This window comes from Ursus arctos, unplaced genomic scaffold, assembly GCF_023065955.2.
Source record: "Ursus arctos isolate Adak ecotype North America unplaced genomic scaffold, UrsArc2.0 scaffold_16, whole genome shotgun sequence".
Taxonomy (NCBI): Eukaryota; Metazoa; Chordata; class Mammalia; order Carnivora; family Ursidae; genus Ursus; species Ursus arctos.
The window spans coordinates 10,018,115-10,032,278 of NW_026622830.1; the positions used below are offsets into that span (position 1 = coordinate 10,018,115).

A 14,164-nucleotide genomic window follows, 5' to 3' on the forward strand; every position below is an offset into this window, starting at 1 on the left:
AAAAAAAGATTTTATGTATTTATTTTAGAGAGCATGCGTGAGTGGGGGGAGGGGCAGAGGGAGAGAGAGAGAGTGTCAAGCAGACTCTGTGCCTAGCATGGAGCCCGATGTGGGGCTCGATCCCACGACTCTGAGATCATGACCTGAGCCAAAATCAAGAGTCAGATGCTCAACTGACTGAGCCACCCAGGTGCCCCAGTGCTTTTTTTTTTTTTTTTTAATGTTTAAAGACAGTACATTTCTGTGTCCGTAACATTTTGAAAATCTGTACCCACGGCCACCACTCCAGTCTGGACCACTGGCTCTGCCTGCCTGGATGAGGACAGTGGCTTCCTGAATGATCTCCATTTCTACTTTTTTTTGGGGGGGTTTAATATACAGCTTTATTAAGATATAGTTCACATACCCTGCAATTCGCCTATCTGAAGTGTATAATTAGCAGTTTTAAGTATATTCGTGGAGTCGTGGAACCGTCACCACAATCCGTATTCGAGCATGCTATTACCCCAGAAAGGAACCTCACACCTCTTCATCTGTTTTCACTCTTAACCCCCTGCAGCCTCTTCTCTGCGCAGCAGCCTGACCGAACTTTTAAAAATGTCAGTCAGATTGTGCCGCCTTCTGCTCGTAACCCTTCTGTGATCCCCACGGTGCACAGAGTAAAATCCAGCCTCCCTGCCCCAGAGACAAGCCCGGTGTCACCTGGTCACTCTTCCTCCTCCTCCTTCCTTCCTCCTTTCCCCTGTGGTTGGCATGCACCGGTCTTTCTAGACAAATGTGTAACCAGGCTGTTCCCCACCTCTGGCTCTTTGCCCTTGGGGTTCCCTCCCAGTCTGCCCAGATTGTACTTCCTTGTGTGGTTGCCCGGCTCTTGCTACATTTCCCGCAGCTCAGCTCTCTCACCAGCCTCCCTGACCACCTAGTCTTCCCTGGCCACACCCCTCCCCCACGCCCTCTCTTGCCCAGGCCTTATTTTATTTTGGGTGGTTGTTTACGGTCTGTCTCCCTCCCCTAGAGTATAAGCTCCGTCTTGTTCCCTCCTGAATGCCCAAGTGCCCAGGGGAGGGCCCAGCACAATGGGCACACAAGACATAGCAGGAGAATGTGAACAGGTGACAAAAAGGCAATGCTTACTTGTCTTATATTATTGTTGTCATTAGTGTTCAGTAACTACTGTTGACCTGAAAGTCGGACTGATCGTGTATTGGAAGTGTGCAGGTTACATACATCCAGTGCATGCAGAAAGTGAGTAAATGCGGTGACTGTCAGATTGGCTAAAGGAGATGGCCTTGGGGCCAATTATACTGGGCCCGAGTGACACAAAGTTTTTCATTTGTCCTGTGCTGAACACTTACCCTGTTTTGCAGGGCGATTGTGAGGAAGGAGAAGGCAAGGATCCTGTTCCAACATTTGGTCCCCATAGGACCTGGATTAGTACTTTGTACCAGCTGGACATTTAATAAATGCTTACTCTTAGGAATTGAGCTGGGAAGGAACCACATTGAGTCCCTAGACAACGTGAAACAACGTAACTAAAGAATACAGAGCGAAAGGTCTCCCTACTCCGTCCTTCCCACAGGGAACCAATGCTGGAGATTTCCTGCATTTGAAACATGTCTGCGTATGTATCCTCTTGTGTTCATGCAAAGAATAGCATCCTGGACACGCCTTTTAGCCTCTCGCTTTTCGATTTAGCCTGTCTTGCAAAATGGGGCCACTGAGTGCGTGCAGCTCTCTCTCTTCTTGAAAGACTACCGTGGCTGTTCCCTGTTGATTTCTCCAGCCCCCTCTAATGGATCGGTGAGGCTCATGTCCAGTCTTTTGCTGCCACAGTGCATGCTGCAGTGACTGTCCACCCACTTCGTGCACGTGCACAGATCTGCAGGTTAAGTAATGAGTGGCTTAACCTGATAACTTGCTGTGCAGAACCTGCAACAACGCAGACAAAACTCAGATAAACGGTGGACCTGATGCTTGGTTTTCTGAAATCCATTCTTCCGCTTTCATTGGAAAGCTGCAACTATGGGAGCCATCATTACAGGATTATTACAGGGTGGGGAGAGGATTGCTGGTTCACAGAGGGTCAGTCATGACCAGCAGGATGGCTTCCACAAGTAAGAGAGGTGTGCTCCCTGTCCGGTGAACCCTCCCTCCCTCCTTCCTGCGTTCATTCAGCGCTTAGAGCGTGACCCCCCTCCCCCCCCGCCCCCGTGGCCCACCTGGGTGCTTCCCATCCATGGGCAGTAATTGCGTTGGACTCTTTGAGGCTTCTGTCCCTGGCCTTTGGACAGCTTAGAACAGGGCCAACACAGAAGAGTTACTGGAAGTGAAACCTGTCCTTGTCACATAAACTCCACCGAAGCACCGGTTTACTGGAATGAAGATGCTATTTTTAAGAAAGAGCATTGTGTTTCATCATGGAAATTTTGAGCATCTGGGCAGGCAGCTTGCTGATGCCCAGAGACCGTGTTTGCTCAGCTTTGTACCCCAACACCCCACCAGGACCTGACTGACCCATAGGAGGGGGGGGAGAAGGGCGGGCCGCAGCGGGCCAGTATTTATGTAAGTCCTAATCTCCCTGTCTGCTTGGTTTCGCTTCACTTGGCAGCATCGCGAGCGGCTGGCAGGACTGGGGTTTCTCCCTCCCGCCTGTGTATGTGGGGGCAGAGGCCAACAGTTTGGCATGAGGTGTTTCCATCACAGTGCTTATGGGGCTTGTGATTCTTGAAATGCCTTATGCATGGGTTCTCCAGAAGGATGAGCTGCCTTTTTGGGGTGTTTTCAGAGTCTCTGTTCCGCTGGAGCTGCCCGCATTGCCCTGCCTGGGGCGGGTACCCGGGAGCAGGTGCACTAATGAGCTGACCTCGCAGGACAGCCCGGACAGCTGGCCGGGGTGCGGGGTTGGAGTGGGTGCGGTCAGTTGGCCTGCAGCTTGCACTCTGGGCCGGCTCCAGAGGACCCTGGGCCCTGAGCCATTGTCTTCCTGGCTGGCTCCTCTGGGGTGCTGCTGAAAGGAGATCTGGGTGTGGAGAGGAGATTCTTCCCCTTCTCCTTTCCCCGGTTATCTTGGTGGGACCAACAACCTTGACAGCATGGGGTGCTGGAAAGTCGCTAGATTTTCAAATGAGATGGATGTGGTTTAAGGCGAGACTCCCCTGTTTCTCACGTCCTGGCAAACTTGGGTACTTTATTTTTTAATTTAATTTTTTTAAAGCAAACAGACATTTACTTGGGTAATTAAAATTGCAATTTGGGAGACACAGATTGAGGTAGAAATCTGAATTAGGTCCTCCTTGGGTGCTTTATTAACTGTCGCGAGCTTTCCTCTCATCAGCAAAATGTGAAAGTAAGAGTGGTAATGTGTTTCTGTATCTTTGCTTTTTTAAACTTAAATCTCATTTTAAAAATGAATCTTACATTTTGAAATTACTTACATTAAGTAATTTGGGCTTGGGCACAAACCGTCTTTTATCTGGACCACAGCTTCTTAGAAGCCCTGGCTCTGTGTTCCCTTCTCATGACGGATGAAGCCCCATTTGTGGCTGTTGTCCTGACCCAGTGCAGATGCCTGAGAGAAAAACATTTGGAGAAGAGCAGGCGGGTGTGGACGTGGCCTTGACACTGTGACTTTGCCTTTCCCACAGGTGCTGTGAGTGGCTGAGATGCTGTGGCGGAGGGGAGCCCAGGCCCCGCACTGTGTGGTTGGGGCACCCCGAGAAGAGGGACCAGAGATACCCTCGAAATGTCATCAACAACCAGAAGTACAACTTCTTCACCTTTCTTCCTGGGGTACGTACGGCCAGGGACCATTTTTAGGAGACCCAGGTCCCCGTGGCGGAAGAGCCTGTGTGTTTTCTCGGCTGCCCTAGCCACTGGCTGTTCATCTTCTAAAAACCCCCCACACCAAAAAACCCACAAAAACCCCACCATTCCCTAAATGCCACCCCCTGTCATCATGAAATGCATATTCACTCTAGGAAAGCCTGGAGATACAAATATAGAGAAAATTTTTAAGAGGTCAGTTTCATTCCTACCATCCAGAGAGAATTTCTGTGGATATTTTTGCTAATGACTGTTTCTGTTTTACTTGGTATTTTCTGGTCTGGAGTCACAGCATTTCCACATTAACTTAGACCAATCCGTGGATGTGTACTCTACAAACCTCCCCCCCTACTTAAATTGAATACCTATTTTTACCCACCAGAGCCTCCACACACACCAGCTGACTCTGGAAGCAGTGGCGGCCGTCGGTTCCCAGTGCTGGAAGGAGAAAAAAAAGTGACTCTTTGATTTATTGGGAGAGATTACAGAAACACAAACGTGTAATGCCGTAGCTTAAGGTCAATTTTAATGTTGTTTTAGGGCGACTCCGACTGCGTTCATTGCTCCCTTCAACTCCCCCCCCAAGTCTCAGTATCTTCAATCAGGAAAAAGTTTATTTCTTATTGATGGAAGTTCTGGTGTAGACGGGACCACTGTCATCCATGTTGTAGCTACGCTCTCTGGAATACAAGGCCCCCAGAGCTCCATGACTGAGCGAGAGTGAGGTGGCCGAAAAAGGGCACTCGACTGCCTTTGCCTCCGAGAGACACGTCATTTCTGCTCCGCGCCCCAGACAAGTCCTGCGGCGCCAGTCCCACGCCCAGGGCGCGTGGGCTCGGCCCAGGCTCTGCCAGAACCCACCTCCACACAGGATGGGATTCTGCTATATTTATCTCCTGGTGTTGAGATCATATCGTGGAGATGGTGGTTTACCTTGTTTTCTTTTCTTTTTTTTTTTTTTTTTAAAGATTTTATTTATTTATTCGACAGAGATAGAGACAGCCAGCAAGAGAGGGAACACAGCAGGGGGAGTGGGAGAGGAAGAAGCAGGCTCATAGTGGAGGAGCCTGATGTGGGGCTCGATCCCATAACGCCGGGATCACGCCCTGAGCCGAAGGCAGACGCTTAACCGCTGTGCCACCCAGGCGCCCCTTAAAATAGTTTTTAAGAAGTAAGTCATAACAGATAAAGTCGAAGGCCCCCAGCGTGCCTTCCCCCGCCCCAGGGGTACCCACTCTCTTGAAATTTATAATTTCCATGTGTATCATTATTTATGGTTTTACTTTTAGAAATGATATTTTTATTACCCGTGTGTATTTCCCTAAACAATATATAGAAGTGCTTAAAGTTCCCACGGAAGGTACCGTGGGAGTTGTTTTTGGGTAGGAATGCTTTCAACAGCGGTTCCCCGACCTCATCAGACAGACCGTGACTGTCTTCCCTCTCTTCTCTCTCCTTGTTCCAGGTGCTGTTTAACCAGTTCAAATACTTTTTCAACCTCTATTTCTTACTTCTTGCCTGCTCTCAGTTTGTCCCTGAGATGAGACTCGGTGCCCTCTATACCTACTGGGTCCCCCTGGTGAGTAAATCGGCCTGGTTTGTGCAGTGACCTCGGGGCTTTGGGAACAGACACTTCTTTGTCTCTGTCACCCGGGCATCTGGAACGGGATGTGGCCTTTTAAGAGAGAGGACACCCCCCCAGCGCCCCGAGCCTCTCCTGTCGAAGCCCTCTTTCATATGCCACCAGGATCAGACTGGTGAAGCCTGTGCTCTTGAGTCATTCCGTCTGTCAGTTGTTCGGTCATTCATTTTTTCAGCTACCAGGTGTTACATGCTTACTGTGCATTTCACGCCCTTCTAGACTCTGGGGACACAGCGGCAAGCAAGAAAGATGAAGTTTCTGTCTTTGTGGGTTGTACTATTTGAATTGTTTTCTGAGATCGTGTTTTCTGTTTACGTAGAGTCTGTCGGCACGAGGGTTTGAAAGGTACCAGGTTCTGTGCTTTGTGTGTGAAGTCAGACAGAACTGGCCAGAATGCCCCTCCATTCTCTCCCTTACCTCCTTTTGGCAAGTGGTTATTGAGTACCTGCTGTGTGCCAGGCACTGTGCTGGGTGCCGGGGACACAGATTGAATGAAACAGATAAAAACTCCTGCCCTCGTGGAGTTGGTTTTCGGAGGGAATAGACAATAAACAGACGAATGAAATCATTTGGAACTGTGAAAAGTGCCACAGAGGTTATAGAATAAGGTCCCAGGTGAGACAGGCTCTCCCAGGCACATTTAATATTTGTTGAATGCTTGAAGGTGGGGGTGGAAGGTGTGGAGGGACAGCCTTCGCCGGTGTGGCCATGGAAGGCCTCTTGAGGAGGGGATGGGCGGAAGAGTAGGAGGGTGGGAGCATTCCAGCTACAGAGAGCAGCCGTGCAAAGGCCCTGCGGTAGACATGGTCTCAGAGCATTCGAAGAACAGAAGGAAGCCCAGTGTGACCGGGGGGGGGGGGGGGGTGGAGAGGGTGGAACTGACATCTCTTCTCCAAATAGAGGCTATTTATTTCTGAGTTAAATGGGACTTGGGGGAACACTTGGATTCTCTGTTCACAAATATTGTTAACGTTTTAATTGGGAGAAGACTGTTAAAGTAGAAAATATTTAAGTCCTCCTTGAAGAAATAACAGGATTTTTTTTTTCCTTTAAGTGGCAGGTGGGAGATGATAAGGATTCGGTGCACAGGCACTTACAGTGTAGAGGGAGCCACTTGCTAAGGGACCCCTGAGTGGGTGGGTGTCTACACACTGTGAGTGTCGCGTTAGCATACAAGTCAGGCCAGCAGCTCCAGCCCTGAGAAAGAAGGGATTCATTTTTCCCACACGAACAGCAAAGGGGCTTTGGGGATGTGCAAACTGTGCTGTCGTGCTGTCATTTGTAGGTGAGGGCAGGACTCTGGGAGCGGGAGCAAACTTTTGTTTGCATCCTTTCCTCGTGTAACGAACATTCCAGTCTGCACGCTGTGTTCTTACACACAGAATGGAACGCTGCAGGCTCCGAGGCTGGGCGGACACAATCAAACCTTGGGCGAGCTGGGAGCTCTTGGCCCATCCAGAATGGAAGGTGCTACTGCATTTCCACAGGTGCAAATGTGGGCCTGGAGTTCCCAGACCCGAGTTAGACACTTTAGAGTTTTATATGAAATACCCCAATTTTATTTGAGTTTTTTCATTCCACTGTTTACTACATACTACATAGAGAGTCAAACCTAACTTATTTTTGAAAAGTTAGTCTATATATAAAATATAACGTATCACATTGCCTTTTTTTTTGGTTCCCTTTTTGAAGTGTAGTTATTTGAAAGGGAATACATTTACACGATGCATGAAACATAAAAATATTCCCAGTGAAGCTCTCCCTCCTTTCCCAGTCCGGGTGGGCTGGGGCAAGTGGTGGGGACGGGGATGGCCTAGAGCACCCCCCCTTCTAAATTAGAGGGCCCGGCCCCAGCTCCTGCCTCCATCTCCTCGCTGAAGTGATGGCTGCAGTTTGCAGAAGCCTGACCTTCAGTGCATGCGGTCGCTGTGGCCCCTGCCCCCTCTTCCCGCTCCCCTTCTCCCCGCGGACTTGCCTGTTTTCCCAGAACTGTGGCCGCAGGTAGAAACCCGGCGGGTGGACAGCAGCCTCTGGTGGCCCTGAGCTTCCTGCCTCTGCATGGTGTCTCTTTAGAGCCTGCGTTTCCTGTGAAGGGTTGGGACTGCGAGGGGGGTGGGGCTTTCGTGTTGCTTCTTCCCAGGGGGTGCAGACAAGGAGGTTTGGGGTCAAAGACAAAGTAGATGGCATCTATTTCTAGGTGACTATAGCCGATTTTCCCTCGATATTTCTGGACAGAGCCTGTTTCCAGTTCTGGACTAGAACACATTCTGAAATGTCTCTGACCAGCCCGAAAGACCTCCCGTTCCAAACCCAGTTCTAAATAAGCACCGTGGTTCTGGATGAGGGCTGAGAGCCATGCAGCTGAGGTGTGACTCCTGGCTACACTTTGAGAAATTACGTAATTCGAACCTCAGTTTTCTCATCTGTAAAACGGGACGTTCATGTCCGCTTCCTTGACTTGTCGGAAGAGTTAAATGAAGTCCTACAGATGAGATGCCTTCTATTGCTCCCAGTGGACAGAAAATTCTCAGGAAATACTCTCATTTGAATTTTAAAATTCTGGCAATAGTGACATTGTTCATTGTCTGGATGAAGATTTAGCATTTTTTTTTTTTTTAAAGATTTTTTATTTGTTCATTAGACAGAGAATGAGTGAGTGTGAGAATGAGCAGGGCGGAGAGTTAGAGGAAGAAGCAGACTCCCCACTGAGCGGGGAGCCCGATGTGGGGTCTTGATCCCAGAACCCTGGGATCATGATCTGAGCTGAAGGCAGCTGCTTAAACGACTGAGCCACCCAGGGGCCCCAAGATTTTGCTTTTGATAACTTTTTTCTTGGTACTAATATATTAGAGGGAGAAATTCCTCAATAGATAGCTGAAATGATCCATAAAATTGTATGAAGACCAAATACCCTAGATTTTTTGGTACTAAGATATACCCCGTGTACCGTAAGATGCAGATATTGTATTCGCAATGCAGTGAGTGTTGACATCTGTCAACACCCATGGAAACGCACCTCAGTCAAAATACAGAACATTTTCATCACCCTGGTTCCCTAACGCCCCTTTCAGTCACCCCCTCCTTAACCAGAGGCAACTGCTTTTCTGATTTCTAGCTCATAGATTTGTTTTGCTTTAGTAAATCTATTTTTGATGTACAACTTTACAAAAGGAGGCTTAGCACCTTCAGAATGGCTTGTCTGGGTGCTAATCAGAGGCTATCACTGCCTCTGATTCCTTTACAAGCTCAGACAACCCCAGGCCTCCCTATTAAAGCCTCTCTCTAAATATCTGTGGCTGTGAAGGACCTCTGAAGTTGCATAGTTGGGATTTATTTCTGGACTACATTTGCATTTCTTTGTGAAAGCATTTTCTAGCCTAAGGGATGGCATGTCCTCTGGGATTAATGGGAACTGTGTGTTTGGGGGTGGGGTGGGGGGAGCAGATATGATAATTTCAGAGACGGTGTTTATTTGCAGCAAGGAGGTTAGCGGCTCTGTCTTTGTATGAGCACACACTTTCCGCTAGCATCAATGGGATTTAGGCCCACGCAGAGAGAACTAGAAACTGGAACATTTGAAAAAACAAACAGCAAACACCTGGGTTCTGGCCCAGAACAACAAAAAAACGGCAGCTTGGGAGGGGGAGGGGTCCTGCACCCCGTGTCTGCGCTCTCCCAGAACAGGTTTCCTCGCCCCTCCTGGCCCGGTTATGCTTTTATTCTGAAGTGTACCCGTTTTGCTCTGGCTGCAGCTAGTACTTTACATCTGATTGGAAACAGGAGTAATCCTTTGATTGTAAAGATGAATGAGCCCTCGGAGGAGTTTCACAAAGCCGCACATCCCTGGCTAGATTTACATAAGAGATTTAAAGTTCTTTGAATGAATCGAAGTTAATATATTTCACGGAGTAAACAGTATGAAAATGAGATGCTCAAGGAATGCTGTTAACCTTCAGGGTGATGGTGCTTTCCGTATTTTTAAGAAAATGACTTTAAAAGGAGATGACAAGGCTATTTTGTAAGAGAAATGAATGAGTGTTCTTGCCTTCACTGCCACGAGAGGAGAAATCTAGATGGAAATAGATTCTTGTTACGGCTGACTCATACACCAGTCCCCACCAAATTTTATGAGTTAGGGTACCCGGCCCACGAAAGCTTGGGCAGTTTCCAGTGTTCTTTTTATTTGTTGCTACTTATGCAATTAATACTTCTATGTGTTCTCTTTATAAGGATTTAAAACAGTACAAAGAAGACCGAAGTCCCCTTTGGCCCCTTCCTCCCTCTCAGTCCCTTCCTTGCAAAGAAATCTAGCCGCTAGTTGTGGAAATTGGGAGCTCTTCACAGAGGATGGTGGCTGTCCCGTGTTGTTTGTGTGCACGGTGTGACGTTGTACGTTGTGAGAAGTTGGTTTCCCTCCTTGGCAGGTCAGTGCGTGGGACGGATCTCACTCTTTCTGTCTCCTGGTGCTCCATTGTACTGGCTAGTAGGTTTTCCAAGTTTCTCTGGATGCAGAACAATGTGGCTGTTAGGAGCAGGGACTCTGGGGCCCGATTTCCTGGCAGTCACTTAGGAGCTTCATGTCCTTGGGCAAGATGACTCCACCTTTCTGTGCTTCCGAGGCTCCGTCTCAGCAATCATGAGCATGGGGTTGTTGTGGGGGTCTAACGTAGTTGGAAGGGTGCCCAGCACATGCCGAGTCAGCAGGCGCCATCCCTCTGTCACTGCCTGTGGACGGACCCCCTTTTCCTCTTAGAAACCCTGCAGTGGTGGTGAATAGGGCTGCCAGGGTATATGTGTGTCAGTGACTGTTTCGCCAGGGCATGTGTGTAGGAAGGAGTCGGAGAAGTGGGCTTGCTGGGGCGTATGCGTTTGGGGTAATTAGCAGACCCTGCCCTGCTGCCCTCCGGTGTGGCCTCTGGCCTTTTCTGTCCCAAGCACCAGAAGAGGAAGGTCGCCTTCAGCAGGGCTCACCCTCTCTCCGCTCTCTCTGCAGGGCTTCGTGCTGGCCGTCACTGTCATCCGGGAGGCCGTAGAGGAGATCCGATGCTATGTGCGGGACAGGGAAGTCAACTGCCAGGTCTACAGCCGGCTCACAGCGAGAGGTCAGCCTCCCAGCTCTGCGTGGGCCACCTCCTGCCGCTCGGCCTGGGGCCACAGGGTTGCAACTCCATCACGGGCTGTGCACAGTCAGGGAGCAGAGTTCAAGGCCCGGGGCTGGTGGGCGTGCAAACGCTGCGTGGTGGGACAGTCACTCATAGTTGCTGGCACCAGGGAGGCCAGCGTGTGCTCGGGGCTGCCACAGTCTCTCTCAGAGCCGGGCCTGTTGGCCGACTTGTGTGTCAGCAGCCTGGAATTAAACTTTGTTCACTGGGTATCCTCTTCTGGCTAACCCTGTCCCTTTGCCTGTCCCTGGGCTGACTGAGGAGGGAAGGAGGGAGCCCCTCTCTTTCAGGCCTTGGAGGCTGCAAAGTCTGTCCTACAAGCTTTAAAAGATATTCTTTCAACATTACAAAATGAATACTGCAACTTCGCAACATTAGTTTTTAAATAGGCACTAGATTTATATAAACACTGCATCCGTGAAGATTTCCTTGAAAGGCATCTTATAAATCCTGAAAATTAAGGTGGGGAGTGTATATAGTCAGACTCAAAGAGAAGCGACTAGATAGCCTTTAATCACTGAATCCCTTGCAAGATGCATGCATTTTAAATTGGTGGAATTAAAAAAAAAAAAAACCACCCAAACACCCCATTGAAAACCCACAAAGCACCCCAGCCAATGTTAACTTCTATTTCAGCTACAAATTCTACAGGAGATTACCTGTAAGGATGTGTTCAGAAATGAAGGCGTGTTACCTAAAATTCCAGAAGATGACTGATCCCAATCAGGGATTAGTAATGTTTTAGGAGCAGCAGAGACGGAGAAAAGCTGTGCCTTACCTTCAGGATGTTATGAATTCTGAAAAAGATGAGATAGATGTCTCAGGGAAGGCGTATCTGAGTCAAGTCAAGCTTTCCGATGCTTTAGTCTTCCCAAGAAGGCGTCCACACGTGGTTTCAGAGTTTTTCATAGAATTGCTCTTCTAGGAATAATGTCAGAAGAATATGTTTTAGGCTCAAAAAAAATTTTTTTAAACAAAATCCCCCGAGGGCATGAACGTATTTCGTTTAGTGCATTTAAATAGATTTTCGTTGTTGGTGGTCTTAACGTTTTACAAATCTCTGGGTGAAGTGGGGGATGTAGAGTTGGTATAAAAATGCTTTATTATTGCTAAACTACTGTATTTAGGACATTTTGCTACATAAAGAAAGAAAACCCAGCATAATCTTTGCAAAGGCAGGTGGCTTGGGCTTTCCACGTGGGTAATCAGAAGACCCCTCTGCAGGGTGTTTTTTTGTGGTTCGTGTATATTAAATCCTCCCTTAATAACATATTCTGACTATAACATTTAAAATGCTAGGCAACCGACAAAAGCCCCATTGGAGAGGGTGCGGTGGATCTATTTAGAGGGATTCCATTCATTCATCTATCCAGGCTCCAAACCTTCTTTGGTTCTTTTCATATTGCAATTGCTTTTCCCGTGAATGATTTTTCTGCCCTCCCTTGCAGACCCCCTTCTCAGCCCCTGCTTTATCTTCACTCAGTTCTTGGAAAGATCCTAAGGAGAATTGGCAGATGGCTCTAGCATTAAAAACTTGTCTTCCTTTGTTGGTCTCCTTTTGTGGCCCGTGGTTTCCATTGTCATGCCAATGCGACAGTAGGGGAAACCGAGCAGAGTTGTGAATATTAACCCAGCCCCTGCTCGGTCATTTGTTTTGAAAGACCCCAAAAACACTGAAGAAACTGTCAGCTCAGAAAGTGATCGAGGTGAGTTTCGTTATTTGATACACTTTGGGGGTGGGGGCGGGGAAGGGCCACAGTAGGAAGCCCCAACTGGGAGATTGCAGAGAGAGGAAGAGAAAGAAGCCTTTTTTGACCTTACTGTTTAATTACTTACTACTTTTCTCGAGTGAGGCTTTTCACCAAGGTCTTCGTTTAGTAAGTTTAAACGCAAAATGAAACAAATATGTGTATGTATATGCACGCAGGACCGGTTCCTTTTGTATCACATGATGCCTTAAAATGTATTTTTCAACACTATTTTTGGAGTTCAGAAACCTTTAGAAACCGGAATATCGAGTTCCTGATCACTGGATTACAGGCCACAGGATTTACCTGCATTCTGCATCATTGCCTGGCTAATAATAGCAGTCCTTGTGCTGATAAAATTTTAAAAATTGGGGGGTGGTAATTTCTAGCTAGGAAAAAAGTTGCAAAAGTCACGTGGTGAACTCCGCCGTGCTCTTCATCAATTGTTAACATTTCGCCACGTTTGCTCTTTAATATTCTCTCTCTCATTAGAGAATTAAGCTGCAGACATTAATTCCTTTTACTCCTAAATACTTCAGTGCCTAATGCGTAATAGGACATTGTTCTCACATAACACAGTACAATTGTCAAAATCAGAGAATTCGATATTGGTACGTTACTATTAGTCTCATCTACAGTCCTTACTCCAGATTTGCCATTTGTTCTTGAAGTGTCCTGATTTTTGTTGTTGTTGTTTCCATCCCCCACGCCCCAGGGTCTAAGCTATCCTGTTTTTAATGGCATTTTTTTCCTGGTGCAGAAACCAGTACAGGTTTTCCGGGTGGCATTTAATTGTCCTTGTTCCTTAATCTCTTCTAGCGTGGCATAGCTCCTTGGTTTTCTTTGATGCGACGACGCTGACATTTTGAAAAGGACCGGCCAGTTTCAGGACAGTTGCTTTGTAGCTCATCCCTCAACTTGTGCTTGTCTGATGTGTCAAAATTAGATTCGTGGCACGCATTTTTAGCACGAGTTAATATAGTGTCAGGAATGCTGATGGCACAGATTTACTGTTGGGACTTTGCCAGAGTTTTAGAGGCATTATGGTAATCAAATTGAAAAAAACTTCAAACTTTGAGAAAAAAGTGGATTTTAAACAACTAAAAATCCTGGAAGTAAGGCACTCATCACCGTGAGGAAGAATGGATGATAGTTTTTGGTTTTTTGTTTTTTTGTTGTTGTTAATTGCTACTTCCATTGAGATATCTTCATTCGAATAATTTGTTATCTAAAACAACACAGCAATTAGATTAATTTTTAATGTTGTCACGGTTTAATGAGAAATACTTGACGTATTTTAATGCTTCACGTCAAAATGACCTTTTCTTCGTTTTCTTGAGAGTTTTTTTGACTATCACACTTCCCAAGTCTATGATAGGCTTCCATATTATATTACAGAGGTGAACACAAGGGGCTGGGGATTCTGGGAATTCGTAATTTATTGAAGTATCCAGACATTTAAATAGATAATTTAAAAAATGCAACTAATACTTACATGTCAGGGGTGGGAGCATTCCTGGTTCTGAGCACAGTGCCTGGCAGTTAAGACAGTGGTTCTGAGCCTGTGCTCTGCCTGGACTCAGGAGTCCTGCTTGCCCCCTGCACCCTGCTCTGTGAGCAGGTCCCTCACCTGTCAGTAAATTGGGGGTAATCATAGTGCCTACCTTACGAGAGCTGCTCTAAATATAACTCTTGTGTGAGAAGAACATAACACTTGCCTGGGATTTGGTGTCTGCTCAAGAAGGCCAGTGGCGATGGTATTGTAGCTGGGGTCCGTTAAATGTTGGTGG

The 14,164-nt window shown here is 47.4% G+C and overlaps 1 protein-coding gene across 3 annotated transcripts in view; it reads left to right on the forward strand.

The window, feature by feature from the left end:
- Positions 1 to 14,164, forward strand: part of ATP9A (ATPase phospholipid transporting 9A (putative)) — a 125,877-nt gene that overhangs the window by 25,413 nt on the left and 86,300 nt on the right. For 2 of the 3 annotated variants that reach the window (XM_026503749.3, XM_026503751.4), the window contains exons 2-4: positions 3,645 to 3,789; positions 5,288 to 5,401; positions 10,458 to 10,566. In XM_026503749.3, coding sequence (XP_026359534.2) covers positions 3,645 to 3,789; positions 5,288 to 5,401; positions 10,458 to 10,566 — 368 coding nt within the window. The remainder of the gene's footprint in view (positions 1 to 3,644; positions 3,790 to 5,287; positions 5,402 to 10,457; positions 10,567 to 14,164) is intronic. The other variant, XM_026503752.4, reaches the window with a different exon arrangement.